Below are 25,809 nucleotides of genomic sequence, written 5' to 3'. Positions count from 1 at the left end.
TAACAGAGGCAGTGGAGGTGTCAGGGCAAGGGATGGCGAAGGGAAAACAGGAGTATTTGTCTATAACAGAGAGGAAATAGACGTTCTTATTCATGGAAGGCTGTGGTCTCTTGAAGTCGATACTGAGTCACTCGAAGGACTAAATGGCCTTCACCATATGGGCCTGTGGCAGGCGGAAGAAGCGCGGTTTTCACTCTGTACAGAGCTTGGAGGACTCAGTCATGGTCCGGACTTCTTGGACGGTGAAGGAGAGGTTCCGGGATTTAATGAAGTTGTATAGGTGAGTGATGCCCAGGTGGCAAAGGGTGTCATGCAACACCTGCAGTTGCTCGGACTGCTCATTAGTGCATGTCTCGGACAGGGCATCAGGGGAGTCATTGAGTTTCCTTGACCTAAACTGGATATCGTAGTTGAAAAATGGCCAGCTCAACGCTCCAGTGCAAGATCTTGTCTTTCTTGATCTTGCTTCTGTGAGTGGTGCTGAACATGAAAGCCACTGTGCGGTGGTCAGTGAGAAGAGGGAACCTCCCGCCTGCCAGGGAGTGGCGCCACTGCTTCCACAATCACCTGGGCCTCCTTTTCAATGGCAGAATGCTTGAGCTCTGAACTGTGAAGGGTCCTGGGTGAAAAGGCCATGGGTCTGTTCCCTTGATTGAGGGTGGCAGTGATGGCAACGTCAGAGGCATCGCACTCCACCTTGCATGGGGTGTTCTTGTTCATGGCCTGCATCGTGGCGATGGTGATGTCTTGTTTGATGTGGGCAAAGGCTGGGAAAGGTGGTAGCCTGGGCCAGTGGGCAGACCTTGTCCGAGAAGTGGGGGACCCACTGGGAGTCGTATGAAAAAAGGCTTAAGCACCTGCGTAGGGCTTTGAGCATGTGGTGGAGGGGCAGTTCCATTTGAGGTTGCATGTATTCGGGGTGGGGACCGTTGGCACCATGTTCCATGATGCAACCCAGGATGGCGAAGCAGGTGGTGCTGAACACATACTTTTCCCTGTTATAGATGAGGTTTTTAATGCCTCTGCTGTCAGGAGAAATCTCTCCAGGTTGCATCATGGTCCTGCTCGTCGTGACCGCAGATGGTGAAATTGTCCAGATATGCGAAGGTCACTTTTAGTTTGTGCTGGTCTACCATTTGGTCCATCTCCTGCTGGAAAATGGAGACTCCATTTGTGACCCCAAACGAAACCAGACGGAACTGATAGAGGCGTCTGTCTGCCTCAAAGGCAGTATAAGGTTTATCCTGGGTGTGAATAGGGAGATGGTGGTAGCCTGACTTCAGGTCAATGGTGGAGAAGACCCGGTACTGGGCTATCTCATTGACCATGTCACCGATGCAGGGCAGTGGGGAGACGTCCAGTTGGGTGTATCGGTTGAAAGTCTGGCTATAATCGATGGCCATCCTTGGTTTTCTGCCCCCTTTTACTGGGGTTGCTGGGTTCTATGACTCCCTCCGCCAGGAGTCATTTCACCTCGGCCTTGATAAAGGCCCTGTCAGCTGCAGAGCAGCGCCTGCTTTTGGCTGCTGTTGGTTTCCAGTCTGGCGTTAGGGAATTGAAAAGGGATGACGGGGATACCCGAAGGTTGGAGAGTCCGCAGATGGATTTGGAATGGTCTCTGGACTTTGTGTTGTGGAAGGGGCGGGGGAAGTAGTGAGCCACTGAAGGCAAGAGTGAGGCTGTGGAGATGACACTGGAATTCTTGTCCCAGGATAATTGGGGCACAGAGCTTGAGCATGACCAGTAACCTGAACCCTTGTTATGTCTGGCCCCAACCCCCCCCAACTGTCAAGTTCACTGAGCAGCACCCCTGTGCCGAGATCGAGAGATCCTGGGAAGCAAAAGCGATGTGGAAGTGTGCGGGGTACAACGTGACTTTCATTGTCTGGACCACATTGGGTGCATTAAGCTCTCAGTACCACCACTATCAAACGCATTTTGTTACCTTCCCATTGACAGCGCTGTCCATCATTGAGTGCCCAAGTTAATGGGGAATGTCTTTTCGTCAGCGTGGTGGACGCTAGATCCAAGATGAATCCATGTCGCTGCTCCCCGATGGTTGTGGTAAGCAAGAGCTGGTGGGTGGCCTTTGGAGCATGGGGTGCAATGAGTGTACTGTACTGTGTACGCACGTGTTGACCATGATGTCTGGTCGGCATGCCGGTGCGGCTGGGGGTCAGTTGGCCCATGATGGCGGAGCCCAGGGGATGCACATGGTGTCAGTTCGGCCTGGCAGCCGAGAAGTGGGTGGCAGTCCGGCCAGTTGTGATGTTATCGATGTAGGTGGAAGCGACAGGCAGGGTAATGGCGTCATCCAGCACTCGCTGGTGGAGGGGCCTAGAGGGTTGGGAGGTGCTCCCGGCTGGTTGCAGAGGGCCACGACTCTCCTGGTGGGTTTGGAGAAGCACACTTTAATGAAGTGGCCTTTCTTCCCGCATCGAGAGCAGTGCGAGTTCCTCGTGGGGCAGTTATTGCGGGAGTGCTTGTCTGACCCATATCGGGACCCACAGTACTTACAGCGGTGGCTGGCATCGGTGGTGGTGATTGTCTCTTCCTTGTGGGGCCCTTCAGCGACTGCTGCTGTCGTTGGCCAGGCAGGTGAGTGGTGTTAGGTCTGCTTTGTTCATGAATGAGTGAGACAAACACCAGACTGAGTCGAAATCAGGGTTCTTTGTTCTTTATTACCGGATTGTAACACTTGCAACTAACAATGTTAGTTGGAGAATGCATTCTGCCGTTATCAGCAAAATGGTGATTTTTTTATACCCTTGGATACGTGTTTAGAACATCATCATATCATTACTTGTCCAATGACTAAAACTGTTGCTATCCTTTCCCTGCTAGCTTCCTGCCTCTCAATCCATCAATGTCTCTCTTATCTTGTAAGTACAAGGATGCATTCACATCTTGTTACAGCCCTGCACAGGGTAACTCCTTACACATTCCCATCTCATGATGTTTTACCTTACAGTGGGGGAAGCAAGCATCGAAGACCTCCTCGTGGTGAGCTGCAGCTTCTAGGGAGTGGATCATTTCCATGATCCTGACGAGGAAAGCATTGTTCTGCTCCAACAGTCTCTATCGAGTTGCTCTCGACCACAGTCTTTGCACACATGCATCTCGGACAAGTCATTCCATTTCCCCAGCAGTCATACCAGCTTCTATGTTGCACAGGCATGCTAGCTCTCATAGTGCCCCAAGCTAAACATCGGCTGTCTCACCTGGCTGCTGTACTCTGATGCTGAGTAGGTATTGGGTGTCGAGTATATTTGTCGGGGGCCGGTACATAGCTTCCATGGTGACCATTGCAAGTTCAAAGTCTGTGCAGTCTCTGATAGCTTGGAAAGCACGGGAGCCCAGCTTGGTGCCTAGGACTATGAACTTCTTCTGGTTTGTAATGGTGACCTCTGCTTGAGTGTGGATGATCCCCTCGATTGCATGCTTCCAGTCAAGGTTGAGGAATCTCTCCATGGTCCTCAAATTTTAAGCTCATTAAATTGTGGTGCGGTGGTGCAGCAAACAAGCACAAAACTCAAGAAGATTGTTCTACAGGCTTTAATCAGGTTAAAGTAGAACACCAGCTCTAAGTAGCATCTGGTTCCACGTGCTCTACTGGTTTAGGAAGGGGACGGTGCTTGACAGCCGGCATGGTGGGACCAGCCTCCCAGTGTCATGGTTGTATCACCAGACAATCGTAAAATAATTCCAATGCACAGCGCGCAGGAGCTGCAGAGCAAGGCTCCAGAGAGCTGGGAGAATTTATGGAGATGGCGTGCGGCATTTGAAACATTTGAGATGTGGCTGAGTTGACAATGTCTAGAGAGATCAGCAGGAAGAGTGAGAGTGGAGGTGTCAGTGAATGGGACTGTGAACAAGAATGAGACAGCAGAGCTTTGCCTGAAGTTCCCAGAGTGCAGAACAGAACATGCCAAACAAAACTGGAATGGAATGCACAAATGCCAGGTAAAATAAAACTAGTGATGGGATGATCAGCAGCATTCCAACTAATTCACTGGGGGGGGGGGGTAGCATTTTAGCCAGGATGGAAGTAATTTGATCGTTGTATATGAACCATTGTTGATGCAAAAGATGGGTGAAAAATGAAATATTTGGAAATAAGCAGTACAGTTAATACAACAGCACAAAAAAATGTATGCAAGAAAACAATGTGTATCACTCGTTTGAACAGGAGCATCTTTTTTTAAAAAAAAAATTTGTTTTTATTTTTCACACTATAAGCCATACTGACCAAAATACATACAGACATTTTTCTCTTGAATATATACAGTCATTTTCTCCCCTTTTCCCCCTCCCTTCCCTCCCTCCCTCTCCCCCCTTCCCATTTATTCAAAGTTCAATCTATAAGATACATTAAATCCATTAAACAATGTCATCACTTAATAAAAATAAACAAGTAATTTTTGTCTTTTACTTTTATATCCTGAGTTGGTTCATTTTGTTGTCTTCTTCTTCTGTCATTTTAGGTGGTGGAGGTCCATGGTAGGATTTCTCTATTGTATTTCATGTATGGTTCCCATATTTGTTCGAATATTGTGATGTTATTTCTTAAATTATATGTTATTTTTTCTAATGGAATACAATAAACACGAGGTTACGCATGAGACAATATAATTGGTTACACAGGCTATACATCACACCCCAAAAGTTAAATAAATGGGACCCAACAGTATCAGACAGATGTTTTCACTGTAAAAAGGAAACGGGAACAACAATACATACAATTTGGACATGTGAGAAAGTGAAAAAATTTTGGGAAGATCTAAACCAGATATTAAATAAAATCACAAAAAGCAATATACCAAGAAACCCAGAGATCTTCCTTCTAAGTAATATAAGAAATAAAGAATTTGGACTTGATTTGGATGGAGCACAAAAAAGATTTATTATGATAGCCTCAGCTGTAGCAAAAAAATGTATTATGTCAACCTGGAAATTAGAAGACAACTTGAGAATACAACAATGGTACATAGAAATAAACAGGAGCATCTTTGAAGTTACAAATAGTTGGGGTTTTTTTACATAGAAAAGCTGTGTTACATAGAAAACCCTCCTTGCGTTGTGTGTAAAAGGGGGAAAGGTGGATTTAGTGTTTACGCTGAAAGCTGAAAAGCCAGATCACTCAGTCCTTTAACAGAGCAGAGATTAGCAAGCCAGCTTCCCAGGGCAAAAGGGGCGGGACGTGTGGTACAGCAGCACCGACCTCTACTGTGATTCACACTTCTGCATTGCTGCAGACTTGTCAAAAGGAGCAAAGAAATTTTTAAAGTTTTTACTGTATTTGCCTTATTTTGCTTCCAAATCAACAAATAAATCACAGTATTTTTTGTTTGAATGGGATCCACACTCAGTGATTCTCTAGCAGTGTCAATTGCCAACAGAAGCAACCTGAACCAGACTATAAATCTTGTTAAAATTATCTGTACGCTCACCACTACTAATGTGAAATCCACATACCTTGTTCTGTACCTCCTAAGATTAACCCAATCTAGTCACATAAAGCAATACATAATAATAATGAATATTGGTGCTAGGGAGACTATTGATGGTCTGTTTGGCCTATTTCAGTTAGTTCCAACCTTGTCAAAGTTTCATGAAAATATATTCAAGGAATAAGTTTGTAAAAAGATAAAGTGAGCTTGGTGGTAAAAGTCTATTACAAGGAGAGTGTAGAAAATTTAGATTTAATTTTGACAAACAAGTTTAATGTGAGTGTTAAACTTGACGTGATTCCAGATGAATGCTTCATTGTCACATCCAACTAGTGCCAGCTCCCACATAAAGTTGGTTCACTTGCCTTGACTGAAACTAATGTTATAATGGCGAGAGATACGGCGGGGGGAGGAACAGGGACATGCCCCAGGGAGAGAGGAAAGCAATCTGAGAAGTGAGTCCGTGCACTTGCAGCTCCACTGAACCTTCTCTGACATCATCAGCCGTCTCCCTTTCAAGTCATTTTCAGCGGTAATCCTTTTCATAGGAGGTGGAGCGACTTCTCTCCACCTCTGATACTACCACCCTTGGTGGAGGAAACCCGGATCGGAATGGACCCACCAATCCACTTTTTCTGCATTCACAAAGGAAGGTAGAGTGTATAAAAGCCAGAGGAAAGGTGTCTTGAAGGTTCTATGTAAAAAGGGCTAGTGATGACACATCTTTAAAAGGGTTTTATTTCTACTCAAAATTCCACTGCTAGTTTCTAGCTGAAGTATGGGCATCATGTCTATTTTACACGTTCAAGATTCCCTTGTCATCATCTCATCTTTTTTCTTTGGCTTGGCTTCGCGGACGAAGATTTATGGAGGGGGTAAAAAGTCCACGTCAGCTGCAGGCTCGTTTGTGGCTGACCAGTCCGATGCGGGACAGGCAGACACGATTGCAGCGGTTGCAAGGGAAAATTGGTTGGTTGGGGTTGGGTGTTGGGTTTTTCCTCCTTTGCCTTTTGTCAGTGAGGTGGGCTCTGCGGTCTTCTTCAAAGGAGGCTGCTGCCCGCCAAACTGTGAGGCGCCAAGATGCACGGTTTGAGGCGTTATCAGCCCACTGGCGGTGGTCAATGTGGCAGGCACCAAGAGATTTCTTTAGGCAGTCCTTGTACCTTTTCTTTGGTGCACCTCTGTCACGGTGGCCAGTGGAGAGCTCGCCATATAATACGATCTTGGGAAGGCGATGGTCCTCCATTCTGGAGACGTGACCCATCCAGCGCAGCTGGATCTTCAGCAGCGTGGACTCGATGCTGTCGACCTCTGCCATCTCGAGTACATCTCATACACAATATGTAATAATATACTAAATTTGTCAACTTTTGCATTTTGTAAGGACATACAAAAAGGCAGCACTAGCTTTATCTGGTTCCCCCACAAATTAGAGAAAGAGAAGCAAAGGAGAGACCCTTCAGACCTTCTCACAACCTCTGCAGCCACATGCCCTCCTATCCGTTCCAGCTCCTGGTTCCCAACCCCTGAGGTCTTTCGGGAGCCCTGATGGATCCTGGTCCTCGTCCTTGGTGCCCACAAGTCAGTCTCCAGTATCCCCGCAGACTGGTTCAAGTGGTTCACGATCCAAGCCCCTTGCTGGCTACTGCTGTGGTTTTATTCTCTGTGGAGTCTTCTCCAAGTTTTCGCCTTGTGGGGAGGGGTTGTTCTCCCACTTCTGCTGCCCTGCTCCAATCCACTTATCCCCTGGTCCGTAAGCCAAGTGGTCTGCTGCCAGGTATGCGTGCTGCATCTTGGGCACAAGATGTTTAAAATGAAAATTACTGGCCCCCTTCAACATGATGTTTAAACATGGGTGGGGCCATCAGTGTAATAAGTGAGCAGTAGGTCCCCAAGGAGGAGTGTTGTGTTCCCACACTCCAGGGAATGGGACCACCATGGTAATGACCAGGCAGTAGGACGAGCCCCTGGCCCTTGTTATTTGTCTAGGAATTTTGTGACTGCTGTTGCTATTGCCACTCCCTCAAGCAAAGTGTTCTGCGTTCTATCCACACTCCATAGAAAATTCTTCTATCCATCCACACTGAATTTCATGTCCTTTACCTCGAATCTCTCATGCCTATGTATAAACATATGCAATGGGAGGAAGTTTCTCACTTACAATTTTGGATACCTTAATTTGATCCTCTCTTGACCTCTGCCCCAAGGAAAGCAAAATCCGAGATGCTGGAGGTACTCAGCAGGCCTCGCAGAACTGGGGGAAAGGAGACATACGGATAGAGGGGCTCACGGAAGCCCGAGAAGTCTATGTTAATGCCATCCAGTTGGAGGGTGCTCAGATGGAATATGAGGTGTTGTTCCTGCCAATCTGACAGTGCATGAGACCATGGACGGACATGTTGGCAAGGGAATGGTGTGGAAAATTGAAGTGGGTGGCCACTGGGAGATTCACATTATTGACTTCTCCAATTTCCGTTAGCCCCCATGTCTCCTCTCTTGCACGTGCTCTTGCTCACCTGCGTTCCTTTACTTGCTCTTTCTTGCTCACCTGCCCTCTTTCTCTCTCCTTTGCTCCCAGCTCTGCATTAACAGAGCCAACCCCTGCCCCCGAAACAATCAATTCTAACCTCTCCTCTCTCCTGTCCTATCCATATCTAATTACTTCCTTTTGTCTGATATTCTGTATTCCTCCCCCCACTCTTTCTTTTAATTCAGTCACCTGCCTGCTTTTAACTCATATCTTGAAGAAAGACTTAGACCTGAGGTGTCATTAGTATGTCTCTGGATGCTGAGAGACCTGCTGAATTCCTCGAACATTTCTGTTTTCTGTTTCACTCCAAGGAAACCAAACTCACTCTATCCTCAAAACTGAAAAGCTTTGAACTGGACAACATCATGGTGAATCTCCTCTATATTCTTGTAAGAACATGTCTTGTCCGATAAAGGCAAGGATCCTTCATGGGTTTTGTTTGGTTTTGCATGGCAAGAAATGTTTCTTCTTTGATGCTGTCTTGGACTCCACCATTTATTGTGCATATTATAGCCTTAATAAACATCCCAAAATATATCACCCTGCACTTAACAGGATTACATTTCAATCTGTAATTTCTTTGCTCATCCTGCTTATGTCATTATTGTTCTGTATCCTAAGCCAGCCTATTAAATGCTTGGGAGTTTTGGGTGCAGTTTTGGCCACTGTGCTTTTGGAAAGGTATTCTCATAAGGGAGAGAGTGCAAATATTAATGAGGATATTACCAGAATCGGCCTGACCTGTCGGGAGAAGTTGAGCAGGCTGTGGCTTCATTCCTTGGAGAGCAGGAGAATGAGAGGTGATCTCTCAGAGTGTGCAAAATCATGAGAAGAATAGATCGGGTGAACTCAGTCTTTTGAGTAGTCAAATCGGTAACCATAGGACATGGTTTTAATTGGAACAGGAAAGAGATTGAACAGGAACCTTGGGGTTTTTTTAAACAGAGGCTGGTAGATGTATGAAGTGGGCTGCCAAAGGAGGTGGTTGAGGCAGGTATTATGCCAATGTTTAAGAAACATTTAGACAGATACATGGTTCAGATGGGTTTGGAAGTACATGGTTCAAACATGTGTGTGGGATATTTTGGTTGGTGTGGGAAAGTTGAGTCGAGAGTCTGTCTCTACGTTGTATGACTCTGTTATTCTTCACTTGCACCACATTAATCTTGCCTTCTGCCCATATCCAGATTGATAATCTATGTAACAAACAGCGAAACTGGGACACCACGGGGGAACAGGCTGTCATAATAGCCAACCCTTCATCATCACCATCTCCTACCTTCCTTTATCTCACCAATCCTGTGTTCCTCAGACCAAAACCTGCATTAAGTGCTTCTCTTTGATCAGCTATCTGAGAAATATTTGATGCACTGTTTATATTTTAAAGCATAAAGCTGCAAACCAAAGGTTGAATTGAATTTTCCCCTCAGTAATTCATGTGCCAACATTGGGAGAATACTTCAAGGACCAATGAAGAGGAGAAGCTGTATACCTGGTTTTTACCATCAATCATGAGATCTGGCAATTGGAAATAATGAACCCTGCCTCCCTCCCATAAGTTTGACAATTTCTTGAGAACTAAAATTGTGTACGAAAGTTGAAATTTATTTTCATGACAAATTCAGTTTGCCCCTCACTGACAATCTGAAATAAAAACAAGATGTTGGGAAAACTTGGCAAGGAGCATTTCAGGTGAAATACCTCTTTTTAGATCTAAGAAAGGGCTGAAAAGGTGGGAAAGGACTGAAGAAATATCTGATCAGGTGAGTCAAGGATTACAGTGGGACAAAATCGGGCTCATGGAGCTTTTAGACAGGAAAAAGAAATGAAACAAGCTATAAGGTTGGGAGGGAGAATACAGTCATGTGACTCCACATGCAGCTAATTATCTTTTGCAATTTCTGCCACTTTCAACATCACTACACCATGAAAATATCTTCCTTTTCACTTTCTATGTATTTTGAAGGGAATATTCATTTTGTGATTTTTTTTGACCCACACTTCTGTTGCCACCAATTTTTTCCCTCTGGCACTTGTCCATGCAACTGCAAAAGATGCCACACTTTCTTTTCATCTTACTCCTCCCATCATACAGGATCGAAGTGCAGGTGAGATTCACTTGCCTGTCTTGCATCCAGTATACAACGTAGTGTTCACCTCAGAGGACTGTGAAGCAACCACATTCAATCTGCCGCTCCGTTTCCTGCCACTTTGGTTTAACATTCACTTGGACCCATTTATATGTGGCCTCCTGCACTGTTCTAATGGTGCCTAACATCAGCATGAGGAACAGCACCTCTGGACACATTGCAGCCTTCTGGACTAAATTGAATCATACAACTTGAGGTATCTTGCTTTCTCTGTATCATAACAGGCAGTTTCTGCTGTGAGCCATCCATCCGTGATCTTGGTCAGCTTTTCTCTCCGTTATTCAATCCAGTGTTGATAATAGAAGAAATGATGAGAATAATACAATCAGTTTGACCATTAAAATGTTACCATTGGTTTTTGGTGAGGTTTGAGTTTTTTCAAAACAATTCAACAGTTTTAATGCAGTCTACTTTTGTATTACATGACCTGTAAGAAATGTTTCAAGATCAGAAAAGGCTTATTGATGGCAGATATTATTTTGAAATAACCAAAGTTTTAACTTGAGCATGATTTTTAAAATAATATTTATGAATTTTCATAGTTCCAGTTATTTTGACTGTATTACTTTGCAGAAAAAAACAAATTCTCTTGAAGTCAGTGTCAAAGAAAACTGCTTAAATGTTTACCTCTAATTAACATACCAGCTGAGATTTACAATATTTATAAATTCTATAAAGGGACATTTGGAAAAACACCTCTTCCAGTGAATCAGCAACCATTAGACATTTTATTATCCCCAGTGTTGAGCTTAATTCAAGAAGCTGCCTCATAAAGTGAAATTAACTACAAAACTAGTAGATGGAATGCGATTTACAAGCAATTTTGTCCTGAACACTTCCAAAGAGCAAGTTAAAATATTAATTTGCAGTGAACATATTAATCGACATTTTAAACATGCTTGTGATTGTGCCTTCACAGATTTGCTACAAAAGTCTTTATACATCAATCTGACAAAAAGAATCAAAAAATAGAAATCCAAAATTAGAAGTTAGCAGGTCTGATCATCATTGTAGTCGCTTTCAGAGAGTATCCTGAACCTTTCCAGTAGTACCATTTGATTCCATTGAATCTATTTGTATTCTGCCCTGCTGCATAGTATAATCCATTCAGGTTGGATGGACCACAAGCATCAAACCACCATCCTGTAAGGCACAGAGAGATAAACATCAAATGAGATAGGTGGCAGATGCTGCCATGCAAATTTTTAAAAATTGGGCTCAAGCTATGTAAGCTCCGTTGATTACCGCTTCCAGAACATAGAACATTACAGCACAGTACAGGCTAATTGCCCTCAGTGTTATGCTGACCCATACATTCCTACCAAAATAAAAAAAACAAAACTCTTCCTATTTTGTAACCTTCTATTTTTCTTTGTATCTGTCTAATAGTCTCTTAAACTCCTCTAATGTTTCAGCTTCCACCATCACCCCTGGCAAAGCATTCCAGACACCCACATCTCTATATATAAAAAAAATAAGCATACTCCTAGTGTCTCCCCTAAACTTACCTCCCTTTACTTTGTTCAAATGTCCTCTAGTGTTTCCTACTCCTGCCCTGGGAAAAAGGCGTTGGGTGTTTACCTTATCTATGCCTCTCAGAATCTTGTAGACCTCGAAGTTTCCTCTCTTCCTCCTATACTCCAAAGAGAAATGTCCTCAGTCTCCAGCTGATGCTGGGGAACAGATGCAATCTACCACCAAAATTGTCTAATTTTTCCTTATGTCACTCATCAAATTATGTTGCAAGTTAAACTGGGCACACCTTTCTGCTCTGAGCAGCTACTCGAAGCTGCCTGAAGTCTTAGTTTTTTAATATGTGACGCGGACAGCAAACAGCATTGTGGCACCTTGTGAGGAGGCTTTAGATGGGTAGTAGTGGAGCAATATGATGATTGTTTGAGGAGGTCTTACATCGGGTGTGGGGTGTTTGTGGTGGAAATAAGTGGGGAGACACCTGGGATACTAACTTGGTCCTTCCCAACCCCAAAAAGTTGCCCAGTTTAAGAAATTGAATTGGTGATTATCAAGACATGGAATAAAATGAGCTCATTCCTTGATAAATGTAACCTCATTTGAGCTTCACCAGAAGGTGAAGAGAATGTGATTGATTTCATCATAATTGCTAAGTGTTAGAACATATAAATTTACAGCACAGTACACTGTTGTACCAACCAAATGACCTACGCTAACATCTACCTAGAATTTCCCGACTGCATACCCTGCATTTTTCTCAGTTCCATGTATTTATTTAATAGTCTCTTAAAAGATCTCGTTGTTCCTGTTTCCTCCACCATTTACCCATCTCTCTGTGTGGAAAAACCTATTTCTTACATCCCCTTGTACTTACTCCCAAGCACCTTAAAACTGTGCCCTCTGATATGTTGCAGACCAGCAGCAATAGAAATTCACCAAGAGATTGTTATTGTTTTTCTTTTAAAACAATATATTTAGTAATAACTTAATAATATAACAACTTGGCTAACTTAACTCCAACTAGGTGCAAATATACGTGTGTGTGTGTTTGTGTGTGTTGGGGGGAGGGCCTGGGAAATACCCAAACCATTACAGCTTAGGCACAATTCTGGAAAGTCATTCCAAAGTTCAGTCTTCGAAACACAGACTTTTAAATTGATGCACAGAAGTAATCATGAAGGAGGTGAGAGACTGAGTGATCTGACTGCTGAAAACTCACGAATCCTTGTAAAGTCGCTTCCAGAGAAATGTCATTTCATACAAATGGTTGTTACAACTCCCCTCTTCCTTGCGTAAAGGAAACAAGATGTGTGACTTCCACAGTGTTTCCAAAACCCAGGCACTGATCAGACGAAATGACCATCACAATGGTCAGATCCAATGAAACAATTCTCCTGCTTCCTTTACCCAGATATGGGTTAATCAAAATGACCATTACAATAATTCCCCTGATAAAGAGAATCAGCAGAAATGTCCATTTCTCACAATCACTTCACCTCTGTGTTCAGAAGATGGCTGGCTGATCAAACTGAAGCCAAGTTTGGTTAGCAGTTCTAATATCTCCTAAGGTGAGTTAGTATCTGATTCTATTTGAGAACACACTTGGATCCTTTTTGTTATATTGAAGACAATTACTTAAGTGCTTTGTTAATATGCAGAGATGGACGAAGTAATTCAATAGGGTCGGGAAATTAATCAAGGTGTCCAAAATGTTAAATGCTTTGGTAAGAGTGAACAAAGAGCATCTGTTTCCAGTTACAGCAGGAAGATTGATTACCTGAGAGCAGATTTAAGGTAATTGACCGAGGAATCAGAGGGGAAATGAAATGTATTTTTTGCCCCATTAGACTATAATTAGCTGCCTGAAATGGTAGTTGAAGCAGATTCTTGGACCATGAGTTGAAAGCTTCCTGAGTTGTGGCTCATGGGTTGGATGAAAAGAGCTGGTCAAAACTGAATTTTGCATGTCTTTTGTTTTCTGAAATTTCCTTCTGCTACTTCCGCTGAAACTTCCTCAGGTAAAAAAGTCTGCAGTGCCACCAATTCTATGAAGAGGAAATTAAGCTTCATATGTTGAATAAGTTCTTGTTTCCGTCTGCATTTTCTTTTTAGATGTTTTAATATTGAAAGCTGTTCTGTAGAAATCAAAGAAAAGCACTAATGCCTGTTGAAGTATTCTTGGAGTAAAGTGTAGCAATTCTAATAACATGGAGCACATTGAGGAAAAACAGCAAGGGAATAAGTGCAGAGATGCTACAGTATCCATCTAAACCATGTAAAATGTTTTGACAGAAACTTTTAAGTGGGATTTCATGTTGATGTATTCTCTTATTCTCCTGGCTCTAATTGAAGTGCATAATAATGATAAATGGTTAACTGACGAGAAATCTTTAACCACACATGGACAGGATGGTGTGTCAGTGGTTAAACGGCGGGCTGCACTAATGCTACCGTAAATGAAATGAATCAACAGATTAAATTAATAAATAAATACGTTGATGCATTTCAGTTTAGGGAAGGCATCTTCAAATCTGGAATGCATCAAAAAAAATGACAAGTTGTCATTAAAATGACACTGTGGCGGTACGCCATTAGGCAGGTGAACTGGCCCCGCTTGTCATACATGCGGCAGGGCAGCCGGCCAAAATGGCACAGTCGGGGGGTTCCTCCCGATCTCGGCACTGGGCTTGGAAGCCCACGCTTGGAGGCCCACGTGATGCCCCAGTGACATCGGGGCCCCGCCAGCGTGATTCTCAGCCAGGTCCAGGCTGGGAGTATAAGACCAGCCAGGCAACCTGCAATAAATCAGTTTTGCTCACTGAACTCAACCCGTCTGGTTGTGCGATCCTTCAGTGAGCAGTGTAGCCGCCGCTACAACCCAATAATTTAAAAAAAAACAAGTCAAAATGGAGAAAAAATAGTCACATTGAAAACAAAATAACTAACCCCAAAACAGACAGCTGTCGGGGGGGGGGGGGGGGCGTGTCACAAGGGCACATGGAGGAAGTGACGGACGGGTATGTCTCACACAGGAAGTGACGGGTATTAACGCACAGATGGAGGAGAGGGGTCGGGGGAAGTCTCCAGTGCATGGTGGAGGGAGTCTCGCGCACAAAGGGGGAGGATCCGCGCACCAAGCGGGGACATGCACTGAGATAAATAAATTTTGATCGCAGGCCGCAATTCTTCCTAACCATGTCACAATATTAGACAGAGAAGGGATCGATGCCGATGGGAAAGGGATTGCCACAGTGAGGGAGGGAACATCCAGGGTGAATGTTGGGTTAGAATCCTCACACTATGTCAAGTTTATTGTCATCTAATTGAACAAGTACAATTCATTGAAACAGCATTCTCTGGTCCTCAGTGCAAAACATGCAGGCACACAGCCAGACATGATATACATACAGAGAAGCAATGCACATGAAGGACAAGTAGTCATGTATACAAATAAATATTGTTTCGTAAATATCAGAGTCTTGGATGGTTCGTGTGTGCAGTTCTTTGGTCGTTCAGCATTCTCAACTGCCCGTGGGAAGAAGCTAGCTGTTTCTCAGCCTGGTGGTGCTGGCTCTGATACTCCTGTATCTCTTCCCCGACGGGAGCACTGAAAGATGCTCTGGGTGGGGTGGAAGGGTTTCTCAATGATTTTGCATGCTCTCACTTTCTACACTTCACTTTCCAATTTGCCACATTTGAGGAAAAATGCTAAGCTATCCAACAAACTGCACTGAAGCCAGCATCCCTAACATTAATTAGCCTTCCTCAACCCTTGCAAAATAACTTCACCAATGACCCAGAGAAAAAATAAAATATTTCCTGAATATTATTTGCAATGCACAGGCTGTTCATGTAGAAGTTTGTTCTTCCTTTCAAGCCTTGAGGTCATTTCTATCCCATCTGCAATTTAATACATCGTGGTGTTGCATTCAGAAGACCAGCAATGGTAAAGGGGTACTCTGAGATAGCTCTTTATGGCACTGTGATTAAGCTACCCCCCACCCACCCCCAACCTCCCTGCATGCCTTGTATTGACGATGGAACAGTTGGAGCAAATCCAATGAAGAGGAAGTCCACCCTGAGGAATATAGAGGGTGGTCAAACCTTATCTGTATGGAGCCATAGCCCAAATTGTCCATGCTGACCAAGTTGGCATTTCAGGATACTTCCATTTGCCTGCATTTGGTCCATATCCTTCTGAACCCTTCCTGTTCTGACATCTGCCTATATATCTTTTAAATAGTGTTTTTAATATTGGTCTGTGCAACATTTGAAAGTTGAATCATGGTATTAATCCACAATATCTGGATCATTTTCTGCTTTGTAATGAGCAGCAAATGTTGATGACAACCTGGAGGTCACTGTTACTTCAGCTTGTTGGAAGGAATATTAGCAAGTGGAGCTCTGATGCTGGCTGCAGTTTTAACACTGCAACAGATATCCGGAATTCAGACTGTAATGATTCACCTTCATTTGGCTCCTTTAACATTTAGCACCAATTGAATCCAAAGTGTACAGGCTAATGATATGATGACAGGTTAAACAGGAAAGTCTTCATTCAGCCAGTAGTGCAATACATAAAAATGCTGGAGAAATTCAGCAGGTCATTCAACAACTATAGGAAGTAAAAGGGTAACCAATGTTTCAGGCCTGACCCCTTTGTCAAGGTATGAGTGTTTGAAACACTTGTTGAAAGAATTATGAAAGTGAAGCTTTTGGACACCTTTAGGCAGAATATTGTAAAAGGGGGTGAATGATAAGTGTGGAGTTGAGATGACAATCAAATTAGCCATCATTTTATGAAACGATGGAGCAGGGTTGTGAAGTGTTGCACAGCACCCTAGTCCTGACTCGTGTTTGTCTCTTGAGTTATTTTGGATGCGTGCAGCATAAGGGAGAAAGTGAAGTATTCCAAGTGAAATCATGAGGCGAGTAGCATAGTTAGTGTAGTAATCAGCCCAATGTTATTGCAGCAACAGTGACCCGGGTTTGAATCTGGCTCTATCTGGGGTCCGAATGTTTTCCCCAGGTGCTCAGGTTTCCTCCCATGTTCCAAAGACGGAAGGGGGTTCTAAGGTTAATTGGTCATATGTGTATTTTGGTAATGCAGGCTCATGGTCGAAATACCGTGCTGTGTCTCTCTAGATTAAATTACAATGAAATGGCTGTGGTCCTGAAAGTGGGGATTGGTCCATTTGGGTACATTGTAATGGCTGCTTTTTAAGATATGCTCTTCTTTTTGAACTGTTTTAAATTAGAATCTCTGAGGTTACTTTCACAATCATACCAGAGTGGAATCAACAAGGTGGGACACATGTTGTTCCAGGACACATGGGACAACTTGTTGGGCAGAAGACTTCACCCTGCCTGCTTGTGCAATGGAGGAAGGTGACAGCTGAAGTCATAATTTTTTTCTTTGTGGTTTGTGGGAGAGATCCACATAATGACACTAATACCTCATGCAAAAAGCAATCTGCTGGAGGAACTCAACATGTCGAGCAGCATCCGTGGAGAAAGATTCCAGTGTTCGCGGTCTCATGTGTGTCTCTTTGACACTCGTACAATCTGATTGATGAAGCGACAATGATCTGGATGCTTGAGAAAAATCTGCTGATGAATTGAGACTTCTAACATTTTGAAGGCTTTGGAATCAGAGCCAGGGAAATCAAACATGATTTTAGACCCAGGATCTGCAAAAGAAAGTAGACACCATCCCCTGAAGACTGACAACCTCATTCGTTTTGGCTGCACTGTGAGGCTGAGCAATTGTTGGCATTGATTTGACACTGAAATTAAATTCTGATTTCAATTCTACTCTGTCTATTAATCATATTTTGTGTCTACCCTTTTTAACAAAGTTGGCTCCTGAAATGTTACTTATTTTAATCTTCATAATCTTGAGCGTAAAAAATCATGCTTGAACATGAAAGATGTTCCGTCCATGGCATGCCTATCCTCATTGACAAAATGTCCAGATTTGCCTTCCTTTGAAACTTCTAAACTTTTCCCGTATTTCCAAATCTTTCATATAATTGCCCCTCCCCAAATCAATCACCTCTCAGGTTTTTAGTCTCAGCTCCAACTCCTTTTGCAATTTGTATCTCTCTTGTAAAGTTTATATTTGGAAAAAAGTTTCCTGAGGCATTATATATATCACCTTAATATTTTAATGTCTGGTGTCCCATGTGCAAGAATTTTAAATATTAGTGAAATCAAATTTAAAATAAAGTTAAAACAGTCTAGATAAGTTAGCTCAAGGTGAAGTACTGAAATGTAATTTTGTGAGGGAGTCTAAATATTTGAACTATTTCTTTAGGTATGCCAAGTTTTGAGGGTAACACTTAAACAAATTAATTTTGCCACTTGCAATTACAGAACCTTAACAAAACTTGTCTTTCAGCTTGGCCAGGTAAATATTTCACTTGTGCTTGACTAAATGAGGTACCAATCTTCATTCAGAAACTATTGCATTTGTGGACTTTGGTCCCTCAAATACAACTAAGAAGACAAGAAAATTACAGAATACAACAGAATGAAAACATAATTTGAGCTAAATCACTATAAATGTGCTTAATAATAAGCAGATGAAATCTGATAAATATCCTCAATATTTGGATAAAACACCCTCAATTTCACGAAATGCAGGAGGGATATATCTATTGTAAATCCTATTATTTTTGGCCACTCACCTTGTACATTTTCCTAAGGGTTCAATACCAAGCAGTGTGTCCTTCAAAACTGAAAGAAGTGGAAGGGATCAATTTTCCTCCTTACCTCCTGATGCCATTTGTGAGCATTTACAAATGCATTTGTCATTGTCTGAATCTTTTGTGCTGAAATAATTCCCCATTTGGTTGAGGCTGCTTATCTTGCCTGCTGTCCCACTGTATCCTTTCAGATGGATTCTGCAGAAGAAACAGATTAGTGAGAAATCTTATTTTATTTTTGTCCATTTAGCCAAGGAATACAAAATACTTGTCATCAGTCATGTGAATACTGTATTCCAGGAAAAAAACCTGCCTAAATTGACATCAATTCAATGCAAAAATATATCGGATAATTTTTGAAACAATTCTAGATTAGAGTTTCCCTTAATAATGTAATTAAAATTTAATGTTTTGGCTTTATTCTAACAGTGGTATGTAATTGGACTGGGAAACAATGAAAGCCCTTTTAAAGGTAGTCGGATGGAAGAAGAATACAAAATGTAAAATGTTCCTAAAAATATTTGTCCAGCAGTAAAGGAGATAAGTAGCCGTTAGCGCAACGCCTCTACAGCATCAGCGAACGGGACCAGGGTTCGAATCCCATGCTGTCTGTAAGGAGTTTGTATGTTCTCCCCATGTTTGCATGGGTTTTCCCCAGGGGCTCCAGTTTCCTCCCACTGTTCAAAACGTACCAGGGGTCTAGGTTAATGGGGTGGGCCGAAATGGCCTGTTACCGTGCAGTATGTCTACATTTAAGTATGTCATCCTGCCTGTAGTTCTCAGTCTTTGTAGCCTACAAGTACATTGTAGTCTTCAATGTGAAGAGAGCTTTCAACTCGTGCAAGGAAGTGGTTCTGCCCAGATGGCTCAACAAAAAGCTGACGAGTCAAGAAGCTTCCTTCTGTGCAGCAACAATTGTGTATTTCAAACTCAAATTTCTAATTGACCATTCCTGACAGTCCAAGATTATCTGGTTTGGTCATCTCAATTATATCTTCTTTGTTCCAGTAAAATTGTCAAGGCTGGAGAACATCCCTTGTAAATTTTTACTGCCCTCTCTTCACTGATTTCACATCCTTCACGGATTTCAACAAATCTGAAGTTCGCTATCATCTGATTGTAAATATTTTCTTTTTTCTTTGGCTTGGCTTCGCGGACGAAGATTTATGGAGGGGTATGTCCACGTCTGCTGCAGGCTCGTTGGTGACTGACAAGTCCGATGTGGGACAGGCAGGCATGGTTGCAAGGGAAAATTGGTTGGTTGGGTGTTGGGTTTTCCTCCTTTGTCTTTTGTCAGTGAGGTGGGCTCTGCGGTCTTCTTCAAAGGAGGTTGCTGCCCGCCGAACTGTGAGGCGCCAAGATGCACGGTTGGAGGGGATATCAGTGGTGGTCAATGAGGCAGGCACCAAGAGATTTCTTTAAGTAGTCCTTGTACCTCTTCTTTGGTGCACCTCTGTCTCGGTGGCCAGTGGAGAGCTTGCCATAGAACATGATCTTAGGAAGGCAGTGGTCCTCCATTCTGGAGATGTGACCCACCCAGCGCAGTTTGGTCTTCAGCAGCATGGATTCGATGCTTGTGGACTCTGCCAGCTCGAGTACTTCGATGTTGGTGATGAAGTCATTCCAATGAATGTTCAGGATGGAGCGGAGACAGCGCTGATGGAAGCGTTCTAGGAGCCATAGGTGATGCCAGTAGAGGACCCATGATTCGGAGCTGAACAGGAGCGTGTACACGCTGATCTTTGTGTGTTTCTTCAGGTGGTTGTTTTTCCAGACTCTTTTGTGTAGTCTTCCAAAGGCACTATTTGCCTTGGCAAGTCTGTTGTCTATCTCTTTGTCGATCTTTGCATCAGATGACATGGTGCAGCCGAGGTAGATAAACTGGTTGACCGTTTTGAGTTCTGTGTGCCCGATGGAGATGGTGGTCATGGTGGGGAGCTGGCTGATGGAGGACCTCAGTTATCTTCAGGCTGACTTCCAGGCCAAACATATTGGCAGTTTCCGCAAAACAGGACGTCATTCGCTGGAGAGCTGGATGAAACAGCATTTCTCTAGACCACAGTGGAGACCCATGCAGACAATACACAGCATATAATAATCACATATACAAAGGGGAGCATGGTTAACATGACTTTATTACAACCCTTTCAACCTGGGTTTGAATCCGGTGCTGTCTGTAAGGAATTTGTACATTCTTCCCATGTCTGCATGGGTTTCCTAAGGATGCTTCGGTTTCCTCCCACCTTACAAAATACTTGGAGGTCTTGGGTTAATTGGGGTATTTGGGCAGCAGGGCTTGTGGGCCACAAGGGCCTGTTATTGTGTTGAATGTATAAATATTTCAGAATAATTGTTCCATTTGTAAGCTACCCAAGGTTACAGGATACTGTTCATCAATCTCATAGCCTGCAGCAAGAAGCTATTTCCCTGCCTAGCAATTCTGGTTTTGATGCTCCTGTACCTCCTTCCTGGTGGTCATAGGTTAAAGATTCAGTGTGAAGGATGGTAGGGGTTCTCAACAATTCTTTGAGCCTGATTTCAGCAAAGTTCCTGCTGAATGTTGTCAACAGAGCAAAAGGAAACCCCAGTGACCGTCTCTGCTTTCAAGTTCTTCCCATTGTGTGACCTACAAGGTATCCCATTCTTTAAGTAACATTTTGAAGTCCCAGTCGAACTTTTCTGTGCTCTCTGCCTTGACCAAAGAAAGTACCCCATTTTCTTATTGAGCCCAACATCACAATAATTACCCACAAGTGCATTCTTCCAATCAACCCTTGTGGCATAAACAGAGCAACTGATGTTTCTCTTGGAGGTTGTGCTTTGTGACTCCTTTTGTGTATTGAGAAAGAAAGAAATGGTTAAAATCATATTGGGCATCACTTGGAGAGCAACCGAGAAAGACAAATTTGACAAGTCTTTCTGTGAAATCAATGGTTGCAATATTTTGTTTCTTGCATTGTAATTAATTGGCTTTTAACCACAGCCCAAAGGTTTCCAAATCTGAATTTTAACAAACCATTGACTTTTTAAATGTCATGATGTTGGAGCACTTGTTACCTTTTATGCATTAATGACCTCACGTGGCTCTAATGTTGATTTTCAGGGAATAATGAGCCCATGATTGATTTGTTCATTGGGAAGATTTTTTTCTGGCTGTGATCTTTTAGCTACATTGTAGTTATATTGCTTATAATTTTTCTTTTCTTTGGCTTGGCTTCGCGGACGAAGATTTATGGAGGGGGTAAAAAGTCCACGTCAGCTGCAGGCTCGTTTGTGGCTGACAAGTCCGATGCGGGACAGGCAGACACGGTTGCAGCGGTTGCAGGGGAAAATTGGTTGGTTGGGGTTGGGTGTTGGGTTTTTCCTCCTTTGCCTTTTGTCAGTGAGGTGGGCTCTGCGGTCTTCTTCAAAGGAGGTTGCTGCCCGCCAAACTGTGAGGCGCCAAGATGCACGGTTTGAGGCGTTATCAGCCCACTGGCGGTGGTCAATGTGGCAGGCACCAAGAGATTTCTTTAGGCAGTCCTTGTACCTTTTCTTTGGTGCACCTCTGTCACGGTGGCCAGTGGAGAGCTCGCCATATAACACGATCTTGGGAAGGCGATGGTCCTCCATTCTGGAGACGTGACCCATCCAGCGCAGCTGGATCTTCAGCAGCGTGGACTCGATGCTGTCGACCTCTGCCATCTCGAGTACTTCGACGTTAGGGATGAAAGCGCTCCAATGGATGTTGAGGATGGAGCGGAGACAACGCTGGTGGAAGCGTTCTAGGAGCCGTAGGTGGTGCCGGTAGAGGACCCATGATTCGGAGCCGAACAGGAATGTGGGTATGACAATGGCTCTGTATACGCTTATCTTTGTGAGGTTTTTCAGTTGGTTGTTTTTCCAGACTCTTTTGTGTAGTCTTCCAAAGGCGCTATTTGCCTTGGCGAGTCTGTTGTCTATCTCATTGTCGATCCTTGCATCTGATGAAATGGTGCAGCCGAGATAGGTAAACTGGTTGACCGTTTTGAGTTTTGTGTGCCCGATGGAGATGTGGGGGGGCTGGTAGTCATGGTGGGGAGCTGGCTGATGGAGGACCTCAGTTTTCTTCAGGCTGACTTCCAGGCCAAACATTTTGGCAGTTTCCGCAAAGCAGGACGTCAAGCGCTGAAGAGCTGGCTCTGAATGGGCAACTAAAGCGGCATCGTCTGCAAAGAGTAGTTCACAGACAAGTTTCTCTTGTGTCTTGGTGTGAGCTTGCAGGCGCCCGGTCCGGGCATTGCTTATAATAATTAAGATACATAACAATCGTTCTGCACTCATTGCCCTCAGTTACTGAGCATTGCAGAATTCATTGCAAATGCATAAATCGCAATTTGAACTTAACTAAATTTACATTTACTGATTTAGGGATAAGTGACATCTCGGATTGATTCCATATCTCTGGTTTTAATTTGATATGTTGTTTTTGGATCTATTTCTGAGTCAGATAATTGAACTGAATAATATGTTGTGGGAAACTTCTTATTTAGGACCATTGACATTGGCAAGAGGAAACCTATGGTATGTTTGTCCTCTGATATGGATGTTCCAGTGTGTGTTTGCAGAAAATGCATTGGGATGTAAAAATAAATGATGGACTTGGCCAGGATTTCATTACCAAGTTGTCCAAGATCACTGAAAATGTTTGTGCAAATTACTATTAATGAGAAATAAGTAAGAGGACGCTTGATTCATTTGCTTTCTCAGTGTTTCCAAGCTTGTAGGAAGCTAAGCATTGATTTTGTCATCAGCTACACTTGATTGCCAGCACACATCAAAACAGTCATGATATGCTGAAATTTTAAATTACCAACAGGTTTATTGTTGTGTTAATTTGTCAAGTATTTTTCTGGATATGGTACAACTTGGCGTGGAGTCCAAACAATAAAAATATCTTAAAAGACTCAAATAGTTAATTGATTGGTTTGGATGTTTTTCTGCTATTTACTGTGAACTTTCTACTTCCTCCTACCTTTCTGAAGTTCATTTTCACAGATGTTGGTTGCCCTTTTAAAAAAATATTCTCCCAGTGACTCTAGACATTTCGAGTCGATTGAGATGTGGGGGCATCTCAACCAAGCTAACAGTGTCTTCTGGTGCTCTTGACCCAACATGTGAATTTCTGGCCAGGTTTGTTGGCTGTCAGTGAGAAATCCCTGGCTTTCATCCAATAGTTCACTGGTCTTTCCATGAAGGAAACCTGCCATCCTTGCCTGCCTGGCCTCTGTGTGACTTCAGGCACACAGTAATGTTGTTTCTTATTTGCCCTTTTAGTTGGCTCATCAACCCAACTAGCTTTATTTAACAGTTTGGATTAGGGCGGCCATTCCAAAAGAGGACATGGTCATAGGTCTATGTGTGCGTGTATATATATATATATATATATATATATACACACCCAACCCCAACCAACCAATTTTCCCTTGCAACCGCTGCAATCGTGTCTGCCTGTCCCGCATCGGACTGGTCAGCCACAAACGAGCCTGCAGCTGACGTGGACTTTTTACCCCCTCCATAAATCTTCGTCCGCGAAGCCAAGCCAAAGAAAAAAAAAAAAAATACACACACACACACATTTTGCAGTCTTAATTTAAATAATATTGCAAAAACAACAAATGCAAACATGCTATGTATATCTATGTGTAGTGTGTATCGTAACCTATGATCATGTCCTCCTTTCGAATGGCCAACCTAGTTTGGACTGACAGTAAATGCTGGCTTTGTTAATGAGATATCCAAATACATTGAAAGTATTTTTTATATTATGTTATTCTTCGAGAGGGATAAACTAATTGCACCATTAACTTTCCTTTGTGTGCATATTAATGTTAGCAAAAGTTCTGTTTTCAACAACACAGAATGAGTTGACATTACCTTTTAGAAAATATTTTGCAAGTTTCATTATTTCAATATTTATTGACGTTAATTGGAAGCCAGGACTTTATGATTTAAGATTAATTTTGAGAAATTTATTGTTGTTTGGGCAGCTTATTTCTTCGAAGTTCTTTTGCATCTATATTCAGAACTTATATTTTGGCATGTCCAATTGACTTGAGTGAAAGCTGCTGATATCCTCATTCATTCAACAATGTGTTTTTTAAAGTCATTTTCACTGATTTAATGAAATGGTCCTGTGAAAAATTTCCACAGGTAGGCACAAAAGATTGATGAGCTTTCTGCAATAAGGTTGGCCTTTCAACTCTAGGGTGTGTGAGGAGGTTTTGCCCAATAAACTGGTTCTCAGGATATAATCCTCAATGTAAAAAAAAACATGCTCCAGAGGAAGTGTCCTTTTACTTGTTACTTGAGTTTACACTAATGTGTAACTGTTCTGGCCTACTTGGAGAATTTGTAGTTTAATCTTACAGATATTGTGGTACATTGCAGAATCCTTCCAAAGTCTGCAGTGCTGAAGATGGAGAATTGTTTCCAGATGCAAAAATATTTAGCTTGGACATGAGACAAAACATAGCAGGAATTTTCAGTGATGCTTCAACTTACTTGGATTAAAAGTATAATTATTATTGATGCATTTTACAATGTACCCTGATGACTACTCACCAGGTTAGAAGGTACATTTTCTGATGGCAGAGATCAGGCAAATTAACTGTTTTGTTTGAGCTCGATGCTGTGGCGCTATACTGTTTTCACATAAACAGAGAAAACTGCTTCTGTCAGTTGGAAAACCATGTTGAAATATCAATGTTGTCACAGATTTGTAAGGAAAAATTATTTAAATTTTCATTTAATGTGCTTTTTGCAAATAACAGCCACCTCTCTCTTCCCATCCCCTCCATTTACTTTTAGGTTTGCTATCTATCTGTGGAATTTTACTCTCTGGACATTACCCCACTTCTCCCCTCCTTGGAAATCCTGCCATCTGCCTCTTTGGCCAAGAGAGCAAATTGGAGGAACAACACCTTGTATTCCATTGCGGCACTCTTCAACCCAGTTGACCTTAATGTCGACTTCTCCAATTTTCATTAACTTCCTCCCCTGAGACTCTCTTTCCCTCTCCTTGTTCCTCCACCTCCCCATCCCTTCCATCTCCAATCAGAGAGCTATCCTTGACCCTCTCCCCATATCATTTTTTTCTTTTCTATCCTCCCACCTGTATCCACCTATAACCTCCTGCTTGTTGGCCTGTGATCCTCCCCGTGCCCATTCCTCCCTCCTCCCCATCCCCCCATGATTTTATTCGTCTGCTTTTGCTTCTACCTGATGAAGGGCCCAGACCAGAAATGTTGGTCACCTTTTACTACGCAAGGATGCTGGGTGACCTGCAGTGATTCTCCAGCATGTTTTCTGTATTGCATTCAACATCAGCATCTGCAGACTTCCTTGTTTCACAAAGCTTTAATAAACCTTCTTTGAAAATTTCTTCCTGGCTTGTTTTACGTATTTGTCCAATCAAATGCTAGATAGTAGAAAAATTATCCTTTGATAATTGCTCGACATAAATTCAACTTATTTGTTTT

At 42.8% G+C, this 25,809-nt stretch overlaps 2 protein-coding genes across 16 annotated transcripts in view; one reads left to right on the top strand and one right to left on the bottom strand.

Annotated features, from left to right (window-relative positions):
- The window catches only part of mcph1 (microcephalin 1), a 334,689-nt gene that overhangs the window by 119,325 nt on the left and 189,555 nt on the right, over positions 1-25,809 (top strand). The window contains exon 14 of one of the 13 annotated variants that reach the window (XM_069885235.1): positions 2,972-3,022. The exons of the other annotated variants lie outside the window; for them this stretch is intronic. Coding sequence (XP_069741336.1) covers positions 2,972-3,007 — 36 coding nt within the window. The 3' untranslated portion in view covers positions 3,008-3,022. Of the gene's footprint in view, positions 1-2,971; positions 3,023-25,809 lie in introns of those variants that run through there. 13 annotated transcript variants of the gene reach the window in all.
- Positions 10,639-25,809, bottom strand: part of angpt2a (angiopoietin 2a) — a 110,719-nt gene continuing 95,548 nt past the window's right edge. For all 3 annotated transcript variants that reach the window (XM_069885242.1, XM_069885241.1, XM_069885240.1), the window contains 2 exons: positions 18,378-18,508; positions 10,639-11,273 (listed from right to left, as the gene is read on the bottom strand). In XM_069885242.1, the coding sequence (XP_069741343.1) occupies positions 11,113-11,273; positions 18,378-18,508 (292 nt within the window). In that variant the 3' untranslated portion in view covers positions 10,639-11,112. The remainder of the gene's footprint in view (positions 11,274-18,377; positions 18,509-25,809) is intronic.

This window comes from Narcine bancroftii, chromosome 6 (assembly GCF_036971445.1).
Source record: "Narcine bancroftii isolate sNarBan1 chromosome 6, sNarBan1.hap1, whole genome shotgun sequence".
Lineage (NCBI taxonomy): Eukaryota > Metazoa > Chordata > Chondrichthyes > Torpediniformes > Narcinidae > Narcine > Narcine bancroftii.
The sequence above is the reverse complement of the archived record's forward strand: the minus strand, read 5'-3'. Positions and strand labels throughout refer to the sequence as shown.